This window comes from Pteropus medius, unplaced genomic scaffold, assembly GCF_902729225.1.
Source record: "Pteropus medius unplaced genomic scaffold, Ma_sr-lr_union100, whole genome shotgun sequence".
Taxonomy (NCBI): Eukaryota; Metazoa; Chordata; class Mammalia; order Chiroptera; family Pteropodidae; genus Pteropus; species Pteropus medius.
The window spans coordinates 2972359-2990892 of NW_024356336.1; the positions used below are offsets into that span (position 1 = coordinate 2972359).

The following is an 18534-nucleotide window of genomic DNA, read 5'->3' on the forward strand; positions in this document are numbered from 1 at the left end:
CCATCATTGATATGATTCGTTCAATCATTTGTATTAAAGGAATGAGTTTTCCGAGAGACTAAGGATCCTGTTTGATTTGCGGTTTCATTCCAAGTGCCCAAGAGGCCTTATAAGTGTATGTAGAATCAATCAATAAAGGATGAAGGATGTTAGGCAGGAGGAAGTGAAGGAGGAAAAATGAGAGATGGAAAGTGAAAGAGAATGAAAGAAGGAAATGTAGGTGGGAGAGTCTCAGAGCGCCGGAGAGAGGGAAAGAGAGACCAAGGGAGGGAGAACCAAGAGAGAAACAGAGGGAGAAACGGGGAACGAATGAATTAACGCAAGCTGGACTTAATAAATTAACTGAATTCGGACTGGGCGGGCGGTGCGTCTTATTGCAAAGGGTCGCGGCCGCTATGGCAAAAGCCACCCGAGTGGGCGGCACAAGTCAGCTTTCCCGTCACCCAGCGCACAACTAAGGCAGATCCGCGTTGGGGGCCAGGGTCCCAGCCCGTCTGCCGCCCCCGCGTCGTCCCGCCCCGCCCGGCCGCGCGCGGCATTGTGGGAGTTGTGGTCCTCGCAGCCCCGCGGAGCGCAGAGCGGCGTCGGCACCGGTGAGGCACCGGCGAGGCTCCGGCTCGGGCTCCCGCGGCGTGGGCCGGGCAGCGGCGGGGCGGTGGCTCAGCAACGCGGGCAGGGGGCGTCCGCGCGTCCGCGCCCTCGGGTGGCTGAGTCGCTGGGGCCTCAGCGGCCACCCCCGCCAACCGCGCGCCGTGGCACAGGTAAGCGGTGTCTCTGGGGGCTGCGGGGATGGAGGGCGGCGCGGCCGGGACGACTCCGCGACACCGGGAGGAGACAGGGGCCCGGCGGCTGCAGGCCCGCGGTCCCCACGTCCGGCGCTGCGGCCGCTGAGGGTGCTGTGGAACGCGGGCGCCTTCCTGCGCCCGGCATCCCGGCCCGGCCAAGGGGCCCTGCCAGCCGACGCTCGCTACGTGCTGAGCGCACCGCCTCTGCTGTGTTCGCGGCCGGAGCCGGGCATCACCCTTCTCCTCCCCCGTGCCCCATCGCGGTACCCTCCCTCTTGTTAACTACCCTCCTCACCCCCTCACACACCATCACCCTCCTCCAGATGACCCTGCTTGGTCCCTTTCCTTGCTTGCTCTCTCCCTCTCCCAGCCCTGAGCATCACCCACTTCCCATATTTCCCGTGGCGACCCTCCTCCCCTGTCTCTTGAGTTTTCATTACCATAAGCTTCATTCCGTATTCTTGAGTTGATTGCCCACTTTTCCTGTCAGTATTCAGCTTTACCTAGTCCCATCCCCCTCCTCATCTGACCTCCTAGTGGTCACCATCTGTGTTAACCCATCCTCTGCCCACCCCTTTACCCTCAACTCTCCAGAGTGAGTGGATGCTTGAAAAAGCTGGCCAAGATAGGAGGAAAGGTCCTCAGGTCCCTGCCAGAGAGGGCTGGCCCCAGGGCAGCTCCTGGCCCCTGGGCGGAGAGGGTGACATGGATCACACACCTTGCCCGGCGCTGCCAAATCTCTGAGGGGCTCCTGGGGTGGCCTGAAGGCACCCTGAGAGTGCCTGACCAGAAGCTCTTTGGAACTGGGCAACCTCTTGGACTGGTAATGAAAATGGATTAACCAGGTCAGAGCTATGAGTCTGTCTCCCAGGGGTTCGCTGTATTAGAAATTATATTTGATTGGACTTGCTCACCAATTGGCCGTGAATTTGGACCCTATTTCCCAGAGCTGACTGACCTTTGAGATCTGGAGTTGCGTATTATTATTGTGCGGAACTGCAATGAGATGTCCCCATCCCTAATGACTACAGAAGTGAAATAGATGAAAATGAACAGATGTGTGAAGGAAGCTGGAAGTTACTGTGGTCACTGAGACAGGAGCTGGGAAAGAGGGAGAACCCATGTTCTCCCCACTGTGGAGATAGAGAGTTGTCACTGGGTGCTATGAGTGTCAAATGCTTGAACCAGTACTTAATAAACTGCCAATCACCTTGCAAATGTAAAGGTTTCTTTTAGTGTCACATTTCAACTGTGAGCTTGCTGATCCACCTCTGGGCTCAGGGGCCTGCCTGCATATTTTGCTAAAAGTAACTGACAGGTCTGAAAAGTCTTAACTTCAGCTCTCAGTGATGTTTATGATCTTGTGAGCAGGGTCAGAAGCTGGGGCTCAGGCATGAGGATCTTTTGTTGCCTTTTGTTTATAGCTCAGTTTAGGGAGCGCTCATGGCTGGCGTTGTACAGTATGAGCCTTCCCCAAGGGTGGAGGGGTAAGCAGTGGGGATGTCAGTGGAGCAGTTCCTTCATTGTGTATACTGTCTTCTGTGTCTTCATTTTGATTGACTTAAACTCCAGAGATTAGCAGAGCTCATGGGAGCTAACTCTTAACAGGTGTTTGTCAAATTATCACCATCTCACTCTTAGAACATTTAAGAACACCTCTCCTCCTGAGAGAGGGAGTTTAAAAGTTCCAATTAGAGGTTTAACTCAGTAGTGGGGTGTTTGGCACACAGATAATAGTTTCACACTGAATTTCAGGAATCCTGGGGTTCTGCTTTGGAAATGGCTCGCAAACAAAACACCTTTCATCCAGATTTTCTTTCCCTTCTCCTCCAGAGGAAACAGCCACCAGTTATGGTAGAACTAAGAGAGAACCATGAAGAAATTGAGAAGGTGTGAGAAAAAAATTTAGCTTCCCCACTCTTGTATTTTTTCTAGAAACATAAAAAATATACATGAATATTCAGCATGTATGTTTTGGACTACTCAACATTTTAGTCAAGTGATTCTTTATTCATCCTAAGCTGGGAAGATGCAATGAGGCAGTTAATGAACACCTAAGGTTTCCCTTTCTTTTCGGGCTTTGCAAGTTTGGGGACCAAAAAAAAAAAATCACTTGAAATGTGTGGCAACAAGGGTGTCCAGAATCTACCTTCAGCTGTTGGAATTCTCAGTCCTCAGATATCTTTCCCTGATTTCCCACTTTTGGTTTGCTGGCTAATCAAAATAGGATGCCACACAAAATAGGATGTCATAGCAGTCACCAGCACATATTGAATGCTTGCTATGACATAAGTGCTTTATCTCTGTCATTCATCTTCATCCAGCAAGATGAGCATTACCTCATCTTATAGATAAGGAAACTGAGACTTAGAGATAGAATGTGACCTACCGAGGGTTGGGATTAATACTTGATCCAGCCCGTCTCCAGTTTGGATTCTTAATTTCACTGCTACATTGCAAGACTTTTCAGGCCAAGTTGAGTCCCCAGAGAAAGGGGAGAATACAGCTTTCCCACTTTTTTTAGTTGTCGTCTCATATTCCTGAAAGAGAAGAGAGCGGGCAGAGTACAAAACGTATTGTCTGAATTATTTTGCTCCTCAAGATGAGGGGATATATTAGACTTGTAGAACATAGACATGGTTGTTCACATCAGATTAGAAAACGCAGGATGGACAGAGGGTTTCAGCTGGAAACATGTTAGAGGTTTTATAGACACAGGAAATATGACAGCTGAGCTCTGATCATACTTTAAGGTTATTAAGATAATCAGGGTTCTAGACACTGGTACTAACCACTGACAAGATACATGGCAAAGTACTTCTGTCTGTTTTGGAGACAGAGACCTGAAAAGGCTTCTATTTCCATTCTATCCCATCACGTCACTTTCATAATCCCATGGATGAGGCCAGTGGGTAGTCTCCCAAGCAAGTAGACAGAAAATGCCCTGCGTCTGCCATGGCTGCAACCCCAGAGAGCCTACTTCCTTTTCCAGTTTGATTTAGGCCCAACCCATGTCAGAAGGGCAAAAGAGATTAAATGAGACTGATGAAGTGCTATGAAAAGAAAAAAATAAAATGGAGAGCATCCAGTTTTAAAGTTTCTTGTCATTTTCAAGATGCTTTTTAATCCAGATGTCTCTTTAATTAGAGGTACAGAGATTTAAGGAGAAATAAGCATTTATTAAATACCTACTACACAGAGTATAGCAAAATGGATAGCCATTGCTTTGAAGTCAGATGGGGTTGTGTTCCTGCTGTGGCTACATGAACTTGGGGAAGTTATAGGACTTCTCTGAATCTCAGTTTCCTCATTAGTAAAAGTGGGAATAATAGCATCTCCTAATGATAACAAAATAGATGAAACTACTGTGATTTTCAAACAGTACTTGATGCAGATGAAACTGCTGGTCTTCTGGGAAATGGGGCCGGTGGTAAAATGGGGAGAGAGTACACAAGATTGAAAAGTGTATCCCCTATTAACAAGGACCTTATAGAATGATCTGAGACTATATTTTAGTCAAGGACTTTTCCAGGTAGAAAAATTTATTCTTTTTTTTTTTTTTCATCCCAGGCTTGGACTTCTTAAGAAAATCATTTCACAGTACCAACCCCACTTGCTAATGTAACATAAAGCAACTCCTTCTACTCTACCCACAGTGACTTTTGCCCAGGGTGGAGTGGTGGGCACAGGTGGCCTTGTTGTTTATCTATGCTGCCCTTGGCAGGATCTGAGGAACAGTGGCAGCCATGCCTCCCCCTGCCCCAGCCGCCCCTTTCCCCCCGCGCTAACCTGCACGGTGCGGGTGCCCTTGGGACCCCAGAGGAGTGACTCTCTGACCTTGTTTCACACCCTCAACCACAACTCCCTCAAGATGTCATTTGAGTGGCTGGTGGCCTGGAGCTGGTCATTGGATGGCCTACGGGACTGCATCGCCACGGGCATCCAGTCCGTAAGGGACTGCGACACCACCGCTGTTGTCACCGTGGCCTGCCTACTGGTCCTGTTCGTGTGGTACTGTTACCATGTGGGCCGGGAGCAGCCCCGGCCCTACGTCTCTGTCAACTCCCTCATACAGGGCACAGATGCCAACGGGCTGCAGAACGGGTACGTGTACTGCCAGTCCCCCGAGTGCGTGCGCTGCACCCACAACGAGGGCCTCAACCAGAAACTCTACCACAACCTGCAGGAGTACGCCAAGCGCTACTCCTGGTCCGGCATGGGCCGCATCCACAAGGGCATCCGTGAACAGGGCCGCTACCTCAATAGCCGGCCCTCCATCCAGAAGCCAGAGGTCTTCTTCCTGCCCGACCTCCCCACCACGCCATATTTCTCCCGGGACGCCCAAAAGCATGACGTGGAAGTGCTGGAACGGAACTTCCAGACCATCCTGTGCGAGTTTGAGACCCTCTACAAAGCTTTTTCAAACTGCAGCCTCCCGCAGGGCTGGAAAATGAACAGCACCCCCAGCGGGGAGTGGGTCACCTTTTACTTGATCAATCAGGGGGTTTGCGTTCCCAGGAACTGCAGGAAGTGCCCACGGACGTACCGCTTGCTCGGAAGCCTTCGGACCTGTATTGGGAACAATGTTTTTGGGAACGCATGCATCTCAGTGCTGAGCCCTGGGACTGTGATAACGGAGCACTATGGACCCACCAACATCCGCATCCGATGCCATTTAGGTATGTCACTGGGCCAGGTGTCTCCTAGCACTCACCCTTCTAAGTACAGACTTACGGGAATCCAGACATCACAAAAGCTCAATAGCCAGAATTGTGCTTTTTCACATTCTTTACTGTATTTCTATCACAAATTGATGAATCACCTGTGAGCAATTTTAATAGCAGAGATTGGGTCAAAAAAGAAACTCATGATCAGTGTAAACCTCATTTCTGACAGAAGCTCTGTCCAGAGGAGCTTTCTGCAATGATGGAAATGATCTCCATCTGTACTATCCAATATGGTGGCCAGTAGCCACCTGTGACTATTGAGTGCTTGCGATGTGGCTAGTGTGACTAAAGAACTCAATCATTAACCTGAATCAGAATTTAAGTTTAAATTTAAGTGACCACATATGGCTAGTGGCTACTGTATTGGACAGCAGACCTCTAGAGCCAAAGATTGCCATGATTTTGAGGTTCGTAATGACACCGGGAGGCTGAGAAAGTGCCTTCTGAATCTTCAAGGGCAAAATTATGCTTGGTGGTGATTTTACTCAGATTCTAGGGAAATCGGTAATATGTGTACTGTGTGTAGCAGTGGTTTTGAGAACAAGGTTGGAGTGAGATTGCCTGTGTTGAGTCCTGGCCCCACCACATGCTGGCTCTGTTACTTTGGGAAAGTCACTTCACCTTTTTGAGTCTCAGTGTCCTCATTTGGAAGGTGGTGGTAAAAAGATCATCTTTTACAGAGTTACTTTGAGGATCTGGTAATAAAATGTGTATTATAAAACATTTGTTCACACAGAGTACTTAGTAAAAACAGGCCTGAAAACAACTTGGTAAATATGGATGTTAGTTCCTGGTGAGTGGTGATAATGGCTTGTTACCGGGGGTGATGGCACCACCAGTTAGCATCCCAAGTTAGAGGAGCATGCTGGGAGCCTCAGCAAGGCCCAGCTTTGGGAGTTTGCAGTGCTCCCTTGGCCTCAGGTTGGAGGCAGGAAAAACACGTGAGGATCCCTGTGTGGGCGGAGCAAGAGTTCATAATTACTTCTGCATAGGGGCTTTGTGGCTGCCTGGGGGGACTTGAGCAAGATGCCCCAGGCCCTCCACCCCCTCTTCTCCCAGAGCCCTCTGCTTCACTTGCTCTCTCTCTGGGGATTCTGAGTAAGATGTGGCTTAGATAGAGGGCTTCAGAACTTTAACAAATGAAAGGAACTAGATTCAAGCAATTGACACTGTATTTCAAGGAGAAAGGCAGGACAAGGTTGAGGTTCTGGAGGAGATGCCCTGGCTTGGTAGTCAGCTGTGTGACTTTGGGCAAGGAACTGAGTCTCTTTGTGCCTCAGTTTCCTCATCTGTAAAGTGAGGAGATAAGTACTTATCTTGCAGGATCATTGAGATGATGAAATAAAGTAATATCCTTTGTAGCTACTTGACGTGTTGCCTGGCGCATGACAGCATTTGATAACCTGGTAGCTCTTAGAGTCAAACACCATGTAGGACAGGATGAGAAAGGGTCCACGAGACATGGTCTCCGCTGCCAGGAAACAGTGGGAAACGAATAGGCTTTGGCAGCAAAAACACCTGGACCCAGATCTGTGAGCCCCATTTGTCAGTTGGCCTCGGGCGGGGCCTGTAAACTCTTTGAGCCCCCATTTTTTCCTCTCTCAAATGGAAGTAATGATACCTACCTGGAGGTTGGTTGGAGGATTAGAAGTGCTATGTGTCAGTTAAAGGGGCTCTGATTAAGAAGTGAGGTGATCATCTAAGTGATGATCACGATTAGTAAAACTGCTGTGCAAGACACCAGGGTGCACTCAGAGGTCAGAGGACACGAGGGCTGCAGGTGGGCTGCTCAGGGAAGGTGATCTGACCTTGAAGGATCACTGGGACCGCCAGGGTGGAACAGTGGAGGAGCCTTCCCCTTGGGGCTTAGGGGAGTGGTGTGAGGGCTTGCTCAGGAGTCCAGTGGTGGATGCTAAGGTTGGAGAGGTTGTGTGGGAGCAAATCACAGAGGGCCCCTCCATGCCACGCTCAAATCCATGGGGGACCGAGGCTGTGGGCAATGGGGAAAATGCTGTTTTGTGTTTTTTTAAGGTTTTCCTTTTATGTTTTTTAAAAGCTTCAGAATGATATAGGGAAGGACGTTTGAAGATAGAATTCCAGGCAGGTGTGTTGAACAGGAAGGGCTGGTGGCAAGAAAACCAAAGACTTGCTTCCGCTATATTAATGCCTTTTGTGCATCTGTGCAGTGTGTGTGTGTGTAAATCACACCCACGTGAGCCCTCTTTCTGACATGTCATTCTCTTCTCAGCCTGGCTGGTTACTGGCCACCAGAAAAAATGGGTTGCTTCACGTTCCTCTGACAGGAGGAAGCCTTGGAAAACGTGGCTAGTCCTCATGGCCAGGGCGAGCTCCATGCTTGGGTTCGCTCAACATTTCCTTCTTTCAGGCCCACATTCGTATCCACCTAGGAAGGAAACAGAGGTGTGTCTGATTCACGTGACCTTGTGTGTTGACAGAGAGGGAGTCTAGAGAGAATGAGCTCGGAAGCATTTCAAGCTTAATACATGCCTGGAGGCCACAACTCTACCAATTACTTGGCCGAAGGTGGAGGAGGCACCTGTGGTTCCAGAATTGTGCTCTTGAAATGCCAACTCTTGTCCTTTTCTGCCTTCCATCTGAGTTGCGATTGGTGGGACTGCCCCTCCGGACGACTGCAGCCCCAGCCACTGCTCTTTGTCCAGTCTGTGTGTGTGGTACACAGTTGCGGAGCCCGCTAGGGGTGGCATCACTCAGTCTCCACTCCATGTGGAACCCCGGGGCAGCTCTAGCCCAGATGTCACCAGGCGTAGTGTATGGGGCCGGGATGTCCTGGACATGCGGCAACAAACCTCTGGGAAGCAACCTCTGACACTGTCCAGGCAGGTGTTCCCGGGGAGGCAGATATCCATCCAAATACCCAACCTTCTGGAAAGGGTAGATGAAAAAGCATGAGCATATTCAGAAAATTCTCGCTAAATAAGCACAATTGAACTCTCATTTTCCTTTCATGCATATTCTGTTGGATTTCTGGGCTGCCTAGCTGTGTGGTAACAGTAACAGCAAATCAGCTCATGTTTGCCTCACCCACCCTGAGTGCCAGCCGCCAGCCTCCTGAGTGGGGGCTGCTGGTGGACAGAGCCCTTTCTCCACCCTTCTCCCGCCTGCTTCACTGGTTGGCAGGGATGGAGCAGCAAACCCTAAGCCAGAGAGGGGCCTGGGTACATGGGACTGGCCAAAGCCATGTGCGGGGCCTGTCTCTATCTCCAGGAGCCACCTGAATTCTTTATTTGGGGGGATATTGATTACTTCTGCCAACTAAACTGGTTTGTGGGCAAGAAGCAGGAATGGTAGGCTACTGGAAGGCTGGGCAGGGTGTCAGGGGAGGTAGAGGAGAGTAAGCGTGGGGCTAGCAAGCCAGCAAGCCAGGCCATTGTCCTGTTGTACCGTGGTGCATGGCAGTGAATCATTTAGTGGCTCAGAAAAGGGGGCACTTCTTTCTGAAACCCTGGGATAGACTGTCCTTGCAGAGAACCACCTATTCCTAAAGGCCTTCTCCACCTGAACCAACAAGTGAGAGCCTATGTGAAAAGAGGGTGTGGCCTGAGGGGCTCTCTTCATCTGGGTCAGTGAGCCGGCTAGATCCCTTTACCCCTCACCCCTGCAGCAGTTAACAGTAGTGGGAGATTGTGATTTCAGAGTCAGAATGGACAGTTTCAGCTGATTCAATTAAATGTACTATTGATGGCTAAAACATCTTAAGTGTGGGAAAATCAGCGATCACTTTGCTGTCATTGCTACGAATCTAAAAACTAGCACTTATATCATACTGTTCAGTGTTATAAGAGCCTATTCATTGGAGCCAGACAGATTTGGAATCAAATCTCAGCTCCCGTGAGGACTAAATAGTGAAATCCAGCAGGTCATTTAACTTCTCTAGATCTCAGGTGCTCCATCTGGAAAGTGGGTGAAGTGGTGTTTGTAAAATGTGTAACACAGACCTGCTCACAGTCAGTTTTCAGTTACTGGTAGCAAGGACATGTAGCTCTAGAAAGTAAGTATGCTAATGTCCCCCCTTTACAGACAAGGAAGCTATGGCTCAGAGAGGTTGAGCGTTTGCCCAAAGTTACACAGCACATAAGAGTCAGAGGCAGTCTCTGACTCCAGGTCCTCTGTCCTTCCCACTCCTCCATGTGGCCTCTGTTAGAACTCTTAGTGCATATGTGCTTCCTGGAGTCATCCATTTCTGGTTCAAATTGTGCATTAAAATACCCTGCCCGCTAGAAAGCCATTTCAGATTTGTCTTAAAGGGCATTCGGTCACAGCGGGGAGTGCCAACAGGCCCAGAGTCATGATCGTCACAGTGAGTCACTGAGGACGGATGAGAACACCACAATTCTAGCCTCTCTACCAGGGCCCCGCTTTCTCCTGGGTCAGTCCTTCCTGAGAGTCACTGGGCTGACCCGAGCTCTTCTGAATCCATTAGTGACAGGGGCCCAGCATTTCCCTTGGATTGGAGCCGGGCATGTGAAAGCATACGCATGGCAGGTCTCAGCCACTTCCCCCTCTCTGGGGTTAGGCACTCAAGCTTGGGACTCACTGCTAGTGTTTGAAGCATATGGCTCTTTACCAAGTGTCCACTTCTCTTAAAACTCAGGCATTTCCTTAGGGGTGTCCTTCGGTTTTCCAGAATGAGGCCAGGAAACTTCGACTGAGAGCATGCCATCTAGAGCCTCAAACCGGGTTTAAAGGTTGAAACCTAGAGAGGAAGGTGCTGTGTGAGACTTTGCCTCTTTAATCTCACCTAAAACAGCCCTAGAGATGAGATTATAGGAAACACAGTTATTGAAAGGCGAGGTCCTGAACCTGGCTTCCTCAATTTCTGGGGTCCCGTGGTTGGGCTTCAGGAGTCTTAAAGGTGTAGAGCAAGCCTTGGTCCCTGGCTTTAATCAGAGGAATCCATGACCAAGAACAGAGAAGGAATGAGTTTCTCCAAGGAGCATGGCAGGGATCCAGGTACACAGCCTGTATTTGCCCTGTTGAACTACCCCCTACCCCAAACGGGGTGCGAGTGAAGACTGAGTGCTTGGGAAGTTGAGAGCTCTCCCCAGAGCAGCCACCCCCCGACTTCTGGCCACCCCTGATCCTGCCAGTTTTCATTCTCTCTCCTCTGCTTTTTCTCTCAAGGTCTGAAAACTCCGAGTGGCTGCGAGCTGGTGGTTGGGGGAGAGCCCCAGTGCTGGGCGGAAGGCCGCTGCCTCCTCTTTGATGACTCTTTTCTGCATACCGCATTCCACGAAGGTAGGTTCTGCCTCTCCCACTGCTGCTTTTTTTTAATTGACTTTATTTTTTAGTGCAGTTTTAGGCTTCCAGAAAAACTGAGCAGAAAGTACATATCACTCCCATACTAATTTCCCCTTTTATTAACATCTTGCATTAAGTATGGCACATTTGTTGTAATTGATGAGCGCATATTGATACATTATTCTTAACTAAAGTCGATAGTTTCTATTAGGGTTCACTCTGTGTTGGACATTTTATGGGTTTTGACAAACATATAATGACATATGTCCACCATGGCAGATCTTACGGAATAGCTTCACTGCCCTAAGCATCCTCTGTGCTCCACCTACCACAAATTCTCCCCCACCCACCGCCATTTCCTTTATGTACTCTGCTCAGAACCTGAGGAAGCCATGATCGTATTCTTGACCAGAGACATCCTCTGATCTGCGCCTGAAAGCTAACCGGGTGGGCCCCAGCTCTGCATGGGTCCTGGCTCCGGGGCTGCTTGAGCTGAACCTCTCCTCTCTCGCCCCCACCCCAGGTTCAGCAGACGATGGCCCACGGGTGGTTTTCATGGTGGATTTGTGGCATCCAAATGTCGCAGCGGCCGAACGGCAGGCCCTGGATTTCATCTTTGCTCCAGGGCGATGAGAACATTTCCCGTGCGGGGGGTCGGCAAGAGTGGCCGGGGGTCGGCCTGGGCAGACTGTGGTGCAGTCCAGCGGCCACTGCGTCGGAATTCCATGCTCAGAAACCTGCCTCAACAGAAAGGTCTTATTCGGGATTTTTATATCATGTTGGGTCCCTCTTTCCTTCAGTTAATGTAAATGGGGAATTTTCAGCCTGTATTTCTTTAGATCTTTTTTCCTTCCAATCATTTGCTTCTGCACTTCCTTTCTGCCTAATGGCGCATTACTTTGCTCTGTGACCAGAGGCTCAGTGCCCTGTTGTCTGTGTCACATTGCTACTTGATTTTTTCAGTCCTCTGAAATAGAGTAATCAAATGGTTATTTGTCTGAATGTAACAATGTAAAACTTCTTGTGGTCACCTTAAAAGAAAACAAAAACAAAAACAAAAACATTGCAAACCAGAGTACTGGAGAACTTGGCCTCTGCTGCTGTCACTGTCACACAAGGGACCCCTCAGCACCCCCAGGGCAGGGGGAGAGTCTGCATTCCTGGGACCCAGCTGGCTCCGTTGGCAGGGTGGACACGGGTAGGGGCAGTGCACAGTCTCACGGCCTGGGGAAATGTCACCATCTGTTCATCTCACCCTAAGCCCTTTCAGGTCCCTGGTAGACAGCATTTAGCTGGTGGGACTGGAGGCTTTTCTGTAACATTACTGTCCTTCAAAGCTGAGGCTTGTGTCCTCAAGAACCCAAATGGGGCTCCCACGGATCAGCCACAGAACGAGTAACTCACTTACCTCACTGCCTACAGAAGCCCCACTGCCAAACGGGCATAAAACACTTCCTGTTTTAGCTGTTTCGATGATGAACTTTGAGACCACCAGGTTGGCTGATTGGAGCTGTGGCGGGATAAGGCACATTCTGGAGAGCCTTTCTCTGGCAAAACTGGAGTCGCAGATCCGACCAAAGTGTCTGTTTTGTTCTGGAGTTCTGTTGCTTATGATTTTTCATTTGTTTGTACGTAAATGTTCAAGCTCTGGACTCAGGAATAGTGAAAGAGTCAGCCCCGTGTCTTGTCTTTGCACAAGGTGTGCACTAAGTGATGGCAACCTAAGCCAATGTGTGAGTGAGGACACTGGGAAAGCCACAAACCCGAAGGACCCACAGTCACGAAGCTGGCATTTTGGCCAGTTTGGGGCAGTAAGTCTAGAGAACAGCCTCCTGCGTGGCCGGCGTGTGAAAGGGCAGCCTCCAGCCATGCTAGAGATGCCGTTTTTGAATAACGTATTATGGCAGTGTCAGGTCGATAAAGCCACGGAGCGGTTCGGAGTACACGACTTGTCATATGTACAGGTTCAGTGTTTCTATCCAAAAGGAAACCAGAAGCTTCTGGGAGGAACAACCGCCAGAAGTAAACACGATCCGAAAAGCACTAGGCAGTTACTAGCAAGTGTGCAAAGAAAACATTTCTACAGTTGAGTAAAGTTTCTACCAGATATTTTTCAGTGATTAGAATGCAGGAAACGGCAGACGTTTCAAAACACCTGAAGTCTTTTTACTCATTAAGTATTCGTTAAAGAATCACTGAGGTGCATGATTTCTGTACATACCAACTGCTCTACGTGTACAAAGCCAACAGCTCACACAGGCACCTGGTTGCCAGTTCTCATGTGACGTGGTTGGGGAACAGGAGATAAATAAAGGATCTTGCTGAAAACCAGAGTGAAGTGGTAAAGTTGTCTGTAGGGAAGAAGATACGATTTGGGCTGAAGTTCTGAGAGGGGCAAGTGTATGAGTTTGAGGCTCTTGGCTTTTGGATCATTTCACAGCAACAGGTGGGACCCTAAAAGTGATCCCATATAATGAATGACGCAAATGTAGTTCTAAAATAATGGGTGTTGGGTGGAGACAGCAGACCTTTGTCGTGTTAAGGAACTGAGGATGTCACACTGGGCAAAGAACAAGGACTTTGGCTTAAGGAAAGCCAAGGATTTGAGACTCAGTGCCAGGAGTTCATTCCCATACGACTTTGGGCAGGTTACAGAGCCTCTGGGAGCCTCAGCCTGCTCCACTGTAGAGATGGTACCTGGCACATGAAGCAACGATGCTGGTTCCCTTTCTGCTGTACCAGTGGTTCTAAGCAGTTACAGAGAAGCAGATGAGGAGGAAGGACAGGTAAGAAAGAGATGGATAAACACATTTGATCAGGGATAATGGTGGCCAGGGGTGCCAGTGGCTCCTTTTCTTTGCCTGTGGCTAACTATAGGGGGAGAAGCAGGTCTCTCAATAGCTACATTTTCAATTTTTTCCCTTTGTGTTAGAAGAGGGACAGGTGACCGCTGGCAGCCTGGAACCTGAGGAGCAGCCCGGCTGTTTTCTCATGCAAGCCCGCTTCCCATTTGCAGCCCTGCTGCCCTGGAAACGGGAAGAACACCACTCGCCTGGGGCTGCAATTTTCTCACTCTTCTAATGTGCACGTTTCCAACTAGACAATTGCTAAAGTAATTTACATGCTACAGCTAGGGACACTCGAGGTGACAAAGGGGAGTCATACCCGCCCAGCTTCAAATGAGAAGCCCAGCCTTCCACCTGAGACAGCTGACATCAGCTTCAAGTAATTTACATGCTACAGCTAGGGACACTCGAGGTGACAAAGGGGAGTCATACCCGCCCAGCTTCAAATGAGAAGCCCAGCCTTCCACCTGAGACAGCTGACATCAGCTTCAAGGCCAGACTGCACAAGGACAGTTTGCGCCAGGTCACATACCAGGTCTCCCACGCACCTGCTCAGCATCCCCCAAACTCACCTAAGTTGTCTGGGTTCTGAGCCCTTTGGTGGCAGTAACCCCTCTCGTAACATCAAGCGTCCTACAACATATAGTGGGGGAAGGGAAGGGGAATCCTAATCCACTGGTTCTTGACTTTGGCTGCACAATACAATTACCTGGGGAATTCTGGAGAAATACTGATGCCCATGCCCCACCCTCAAAGCATCTCATTTCTTTGTTCAGAGGGTGGGACCCAGGTCCTGGTGTTTGTTTTAACCCCTTTCCTGCCGATTCTAATGTGTAGCTAGAACTGCGGGTCGCTGCCCTGGGTAGCAAGAAATGGCAAGGCCTTTGACGCCCGCCAGCTCAAGGTTAGAGTCCGGACTGTTCCCCTGTGTAATGGGGGGCAGGCCACCTAACTTTGGTCCCTGGGAGACAGTGTTTTAACACACTTCAACAGTGTCCCGATGAGCCTTTTGTAAGACTAACATCCCTATTCTCAGTCCTTGGGTATCCAGGACCTGACCAGCCCCAGTTGCAGGGCATTATTAGTCCACTAATACCTGAAGGCACACAGGGCTCATGATCCAGACCTGACCAATAAGAGCCTTCCAAACTCCTGGCCACTCAGGGATTGGGTCAGGGCTGGGCTTATGATCCAGACCTGACCAATCAGAGCCTTCCAAACTCCTGGCCACTCAGGGATTGGGTCAGGGCTGGGCTTATGATCCAGACCTGACCAATCAGAGCCTTCCAAACTTCTGGCCACTCAGGGATTGGGTCAAGGATGGGTACATGATCCAAATTCTTTTGCTGAGACCATTAAGAAAGAGGCAGCTTTTCTTGGGGTGGAGGTGGGGATCTATTGTAAGGAAAATCTGAGAGTGAAACCCACAGAGAAAAGTAGGTCCCAGCCTGTGGAGATCATCTGAATCCTAAGTATAGCTTTTCCTGGAACCAGCTCTACCTCTGGACTTTTCACTTATATGAGCCAATAAGCTCCCTTTTTGTTCTTTAGACGGGTCCGAGTTGTGGTTTCTATCCCTTGCCACTGAAAAGTCCTAATCCATTCTGTGAGCTACATCTATAAAACGAGCCTAATGCCTACTTTCAAGTTTACAGTGGGGTTTGAATAAGATGATATGTCAAGTTCTGGGTGGATTGGACACACTCCATACATATTTTTAAAACATAAATATGAGAAGCAAAGGCTAAGTACAAAATACTGTTTTCAAGGACCATCACGCCCTGCTGCCAGCACACTCGTAACATTTACCTCCCCAGCTGCATCTTGCTAAGCAGATGTAAACACAGGGAACAGGACAGAATAAGGCCGTATATTTCAGAGCAGCTGACAGATGGCAGTGAAAATACTCAAGCAGATTGTAGCATTAGGTGGCAGGAGGCAACACACACACAGATTGATTTACTTTCTGCCTCCTTCCCAGGCACACACACATTGGTCCTAATTTCTGATTACCTACCCTTTCCTGTGTTTCCCCACTCCGGTGTCTTAGCCACCCCCAAGTCAAGGGGAGGGTGTGTGTTTGGGTACAGAATGCACTATGCACTCTAGAAGATTCCTTCACATGCATTATTAGTCCACTAATACTTGCAGCCACACTGGGGTAAGTAGGGGCAGTTGTGCACATTTAACACGAGCAGACAAGCTCAGAGTGGGTAGGTGATGTGAATAAGGTCACGCTGGAGGATGAGCTGGAATCAGGAGCTAGGTGTCCCAGCTCAAAGCTCAGCAGTCTTTTGAACTCTAGACATACATCAGGCCCCACTCTACGAGGCTTGCAGAGGGGCTTCCTGCACAGGGACTCCGGGAGGCTGTCTGCCTTCTCAAGACACACACTGATCTCCATTTTCAGACGGTCTACAGTATGCCATGCCTTTTACATACGTTATATTTTCCTCTCCAGTTTAAAGAAAATGACACCAAGGTTCACAGAAATGAAGTAACTTCCATAGCAATAAGTCACAGAGCTGTGATTGGAACCCAGAACTCGGACACCAAAGCCCACGTGCTTCTACTGCCACAGGAACAGTAGTGCGGGCTGCTTAGAGATCAAGGGCATACATTCAGATTAAAGTGCCTTTTTATCAGCACACACACCGGAGGTGGCTTGTCTCACCCTCCCCCTAACCAAGGGGGCCTTGCTGGGACCTGTGGTCAGGGCCCCAGGCCCTTCCCTGGGAGTGCTGGGCCCAGCTGATGAGGAAGGCTGGTCAGGAGAGAAGGGCTGGCACTCAGTTTGGACAGGGACAATCATGAAATGGCCTCTTTGTGGCTCTTGACAGGATTTAAAAGGCACACTGGGTTTTATTCCCAGGAGGAATACAGCTGATTTTAGGTTAGGACATTTAAAATAAACAGAGAGGTGTCCTTTTTTAACCTTGAAGACTTGAAAACCTTCAAATTCAACCAATATGTGGAAAAAAGATCGAGTATCTTTTTTTTTCCTAAGCTAGTGTTGATCTTACACACTCTGCCCTCCACAGTTGCTTCATGGAGGAGCCCCAGGACAGGGGACAGGAGAGCAGTCCCCTCCTACTGCTCTTTTCCCAGGACAAGTCAACGGCTTAGGGTAGGAGCCAGAGTTGGGGGGAGAGGAGGGTGGACTGATTGGCCGGGATGAACATCCACTACTGCACAGTCTGAGAGTCCCTGCCCCACCATGGTGTCCACTCACCCGCTCTAGGGGCTCCTTGAGAACAGGGAACCCCCCCAGGTCGCTTCCTTCATTTGAAGGCAGTACCTGTCATAAAGTAGGCATGTCCCTCTACCTGCCCACAAACCTAATCCATAGCCCAATGCGGGCATTTCTCATCTCCTAAGTATTCCTCAAATCTGCGTGTTTCTCTCCATTGTCCAGCCACCTCCTGCACTAGGCCACTAACCCGGACAATCACAGCGTTCTAATGGTTTCCGCTCCTGCCCTGCTTATCAGTCAGCCATTCAGGAGCCAGTGATCTTTCTAATGAGAACCAGATCGAGCCACTCACATTCCAAGGCTCTCCTTCGCCCGCATCTTGCCATCCTGGCAAGGCCCCATGTGGTACGGCCCCAGCTATCCTGGTGATCCGCACTCGCTCTAGCACTGCACTATTGAAAGACAGGGAGCTTGGACTCACCAGAAGGACAAATATATCATGTTTTCAGGGTGGGCGTATTAGTTTCCTGTGGCTGCTATAACTACCATAAACTTGGTGGCTTAAAACAATAGAACTTTATTCTCTCATACTTCTGGAAGTCAGAAGTCCAAAGTCACTTTCACTGGACCTAAATCAATGTGTTTGATTAGTTCAAACGTTCCTCTAGGGCAGGGGTCCTCAGCCCCTGAGCTGCAGACCAGTACCTGTCCGTGGCCCGTTAGGAACTAGGCCGCACAGCAGGAGGTGAGCAGCGAGCAAACAAAGCTTCATCTATATGTGCAGCTGCTCTCCAGAGCTAGCAACACCTCAGATCATCGGGGATTAGATTCTCATAGGAGTACCAGTCCCCGGCGCCAAAAAGGTTGAGGACTGCTGCTCTAAGGAACAGAGATCTTTTCCCAGCGGAATCTATTTGCCACTGTTAATCACTCCACGGGTAAGTAGTCCTTAACAATTCACAGGTGGCAGATTCTGCTAAGAAGCAGGGCGGGGATGACCCAAAACAGAGCCTTTCACTTCTTCTCCCTCCTCCTGTGCTTCCTGCCTGAAGGAGGCAGTTGTCCTTGATGACAGTGGCACTCTGGTATCCACTGTAAACCAAAGCAGGGCAGGCTGTCTTGCAAATACCGCCTTCCTTGAGGAGCACCACCATGAGGGTATGGAGCTTGATCCAGCAGCTCTGGGAGGCCTCACATTTAGAGTCTAATTTGAGTGTATGGGTCTGGGGCTGTCATTAAACGATGTCCTGAGAGCCTCTAAACTTTTGAAATATTGAATAGGAAGACAAGGGGTTGAGTGTTCCCGTTCCGGCAGCCTCTGGGCTAGTCACAATCAGGGCCACGGCTGGGGCGACTGAGCCAAGCTCCATTGCAGAAAACTAAATGGGACCTGAGAAGCAAAGGGAAGACGTGTGCCTGTACACGTCTCCGGATGTTAGCTCTGAATTAATCCTGGGTGGATGAGACTCCACCCAAGGGAGGAAAGGCCCTTCCCATGCATAAGGAAGAGGATTTGCAGGGTTATATCTCAGGGGAGAGAAGAGGGTTCACAGCATGAATGCATTATAAAACCGTCTTCTTTGGTCTGATCCTGGAGGACACTGGTTGGAGCCGGAGGGCAATGTGCCAAAGCAGCCACAGCTAAGCCTGGAGGGCTAGACTGGTGAGCATTTCCGGAGGCTTCAGGAACAGTGGGAACCCAC

At 49.6% G+C, this 18534-nt stretch overlaps 1 protein-coding gene across 1 annotated transcript; it reads left to right on the plus strand.

Moving 5' to 3' along the window:
* Positions 1-557: 557 nt before the first annotated feature.
* Positions 558-13125, plus strand: ASPHD2 (aspartate beta-hydroxylase domain containing 2). The gene is made up of 4 exons (XM_039861826.1): positions 558-761; positions 4356-5464; positions 10676-10789; positions 11316-13125. Exons 2-4 carry the CDS (start codon positions 4657-4659, stop codon positions 11423-11425), a joined length of 1032 nt encoding a protein of 343 aa, XP_039717760.1. The 5' UTR covers positions 558-761; positions 4356-4656; the 3' UTR covers positions 11426-13125.
* Positions 13126-18534: the final 5409 nt, after the last annotated feature.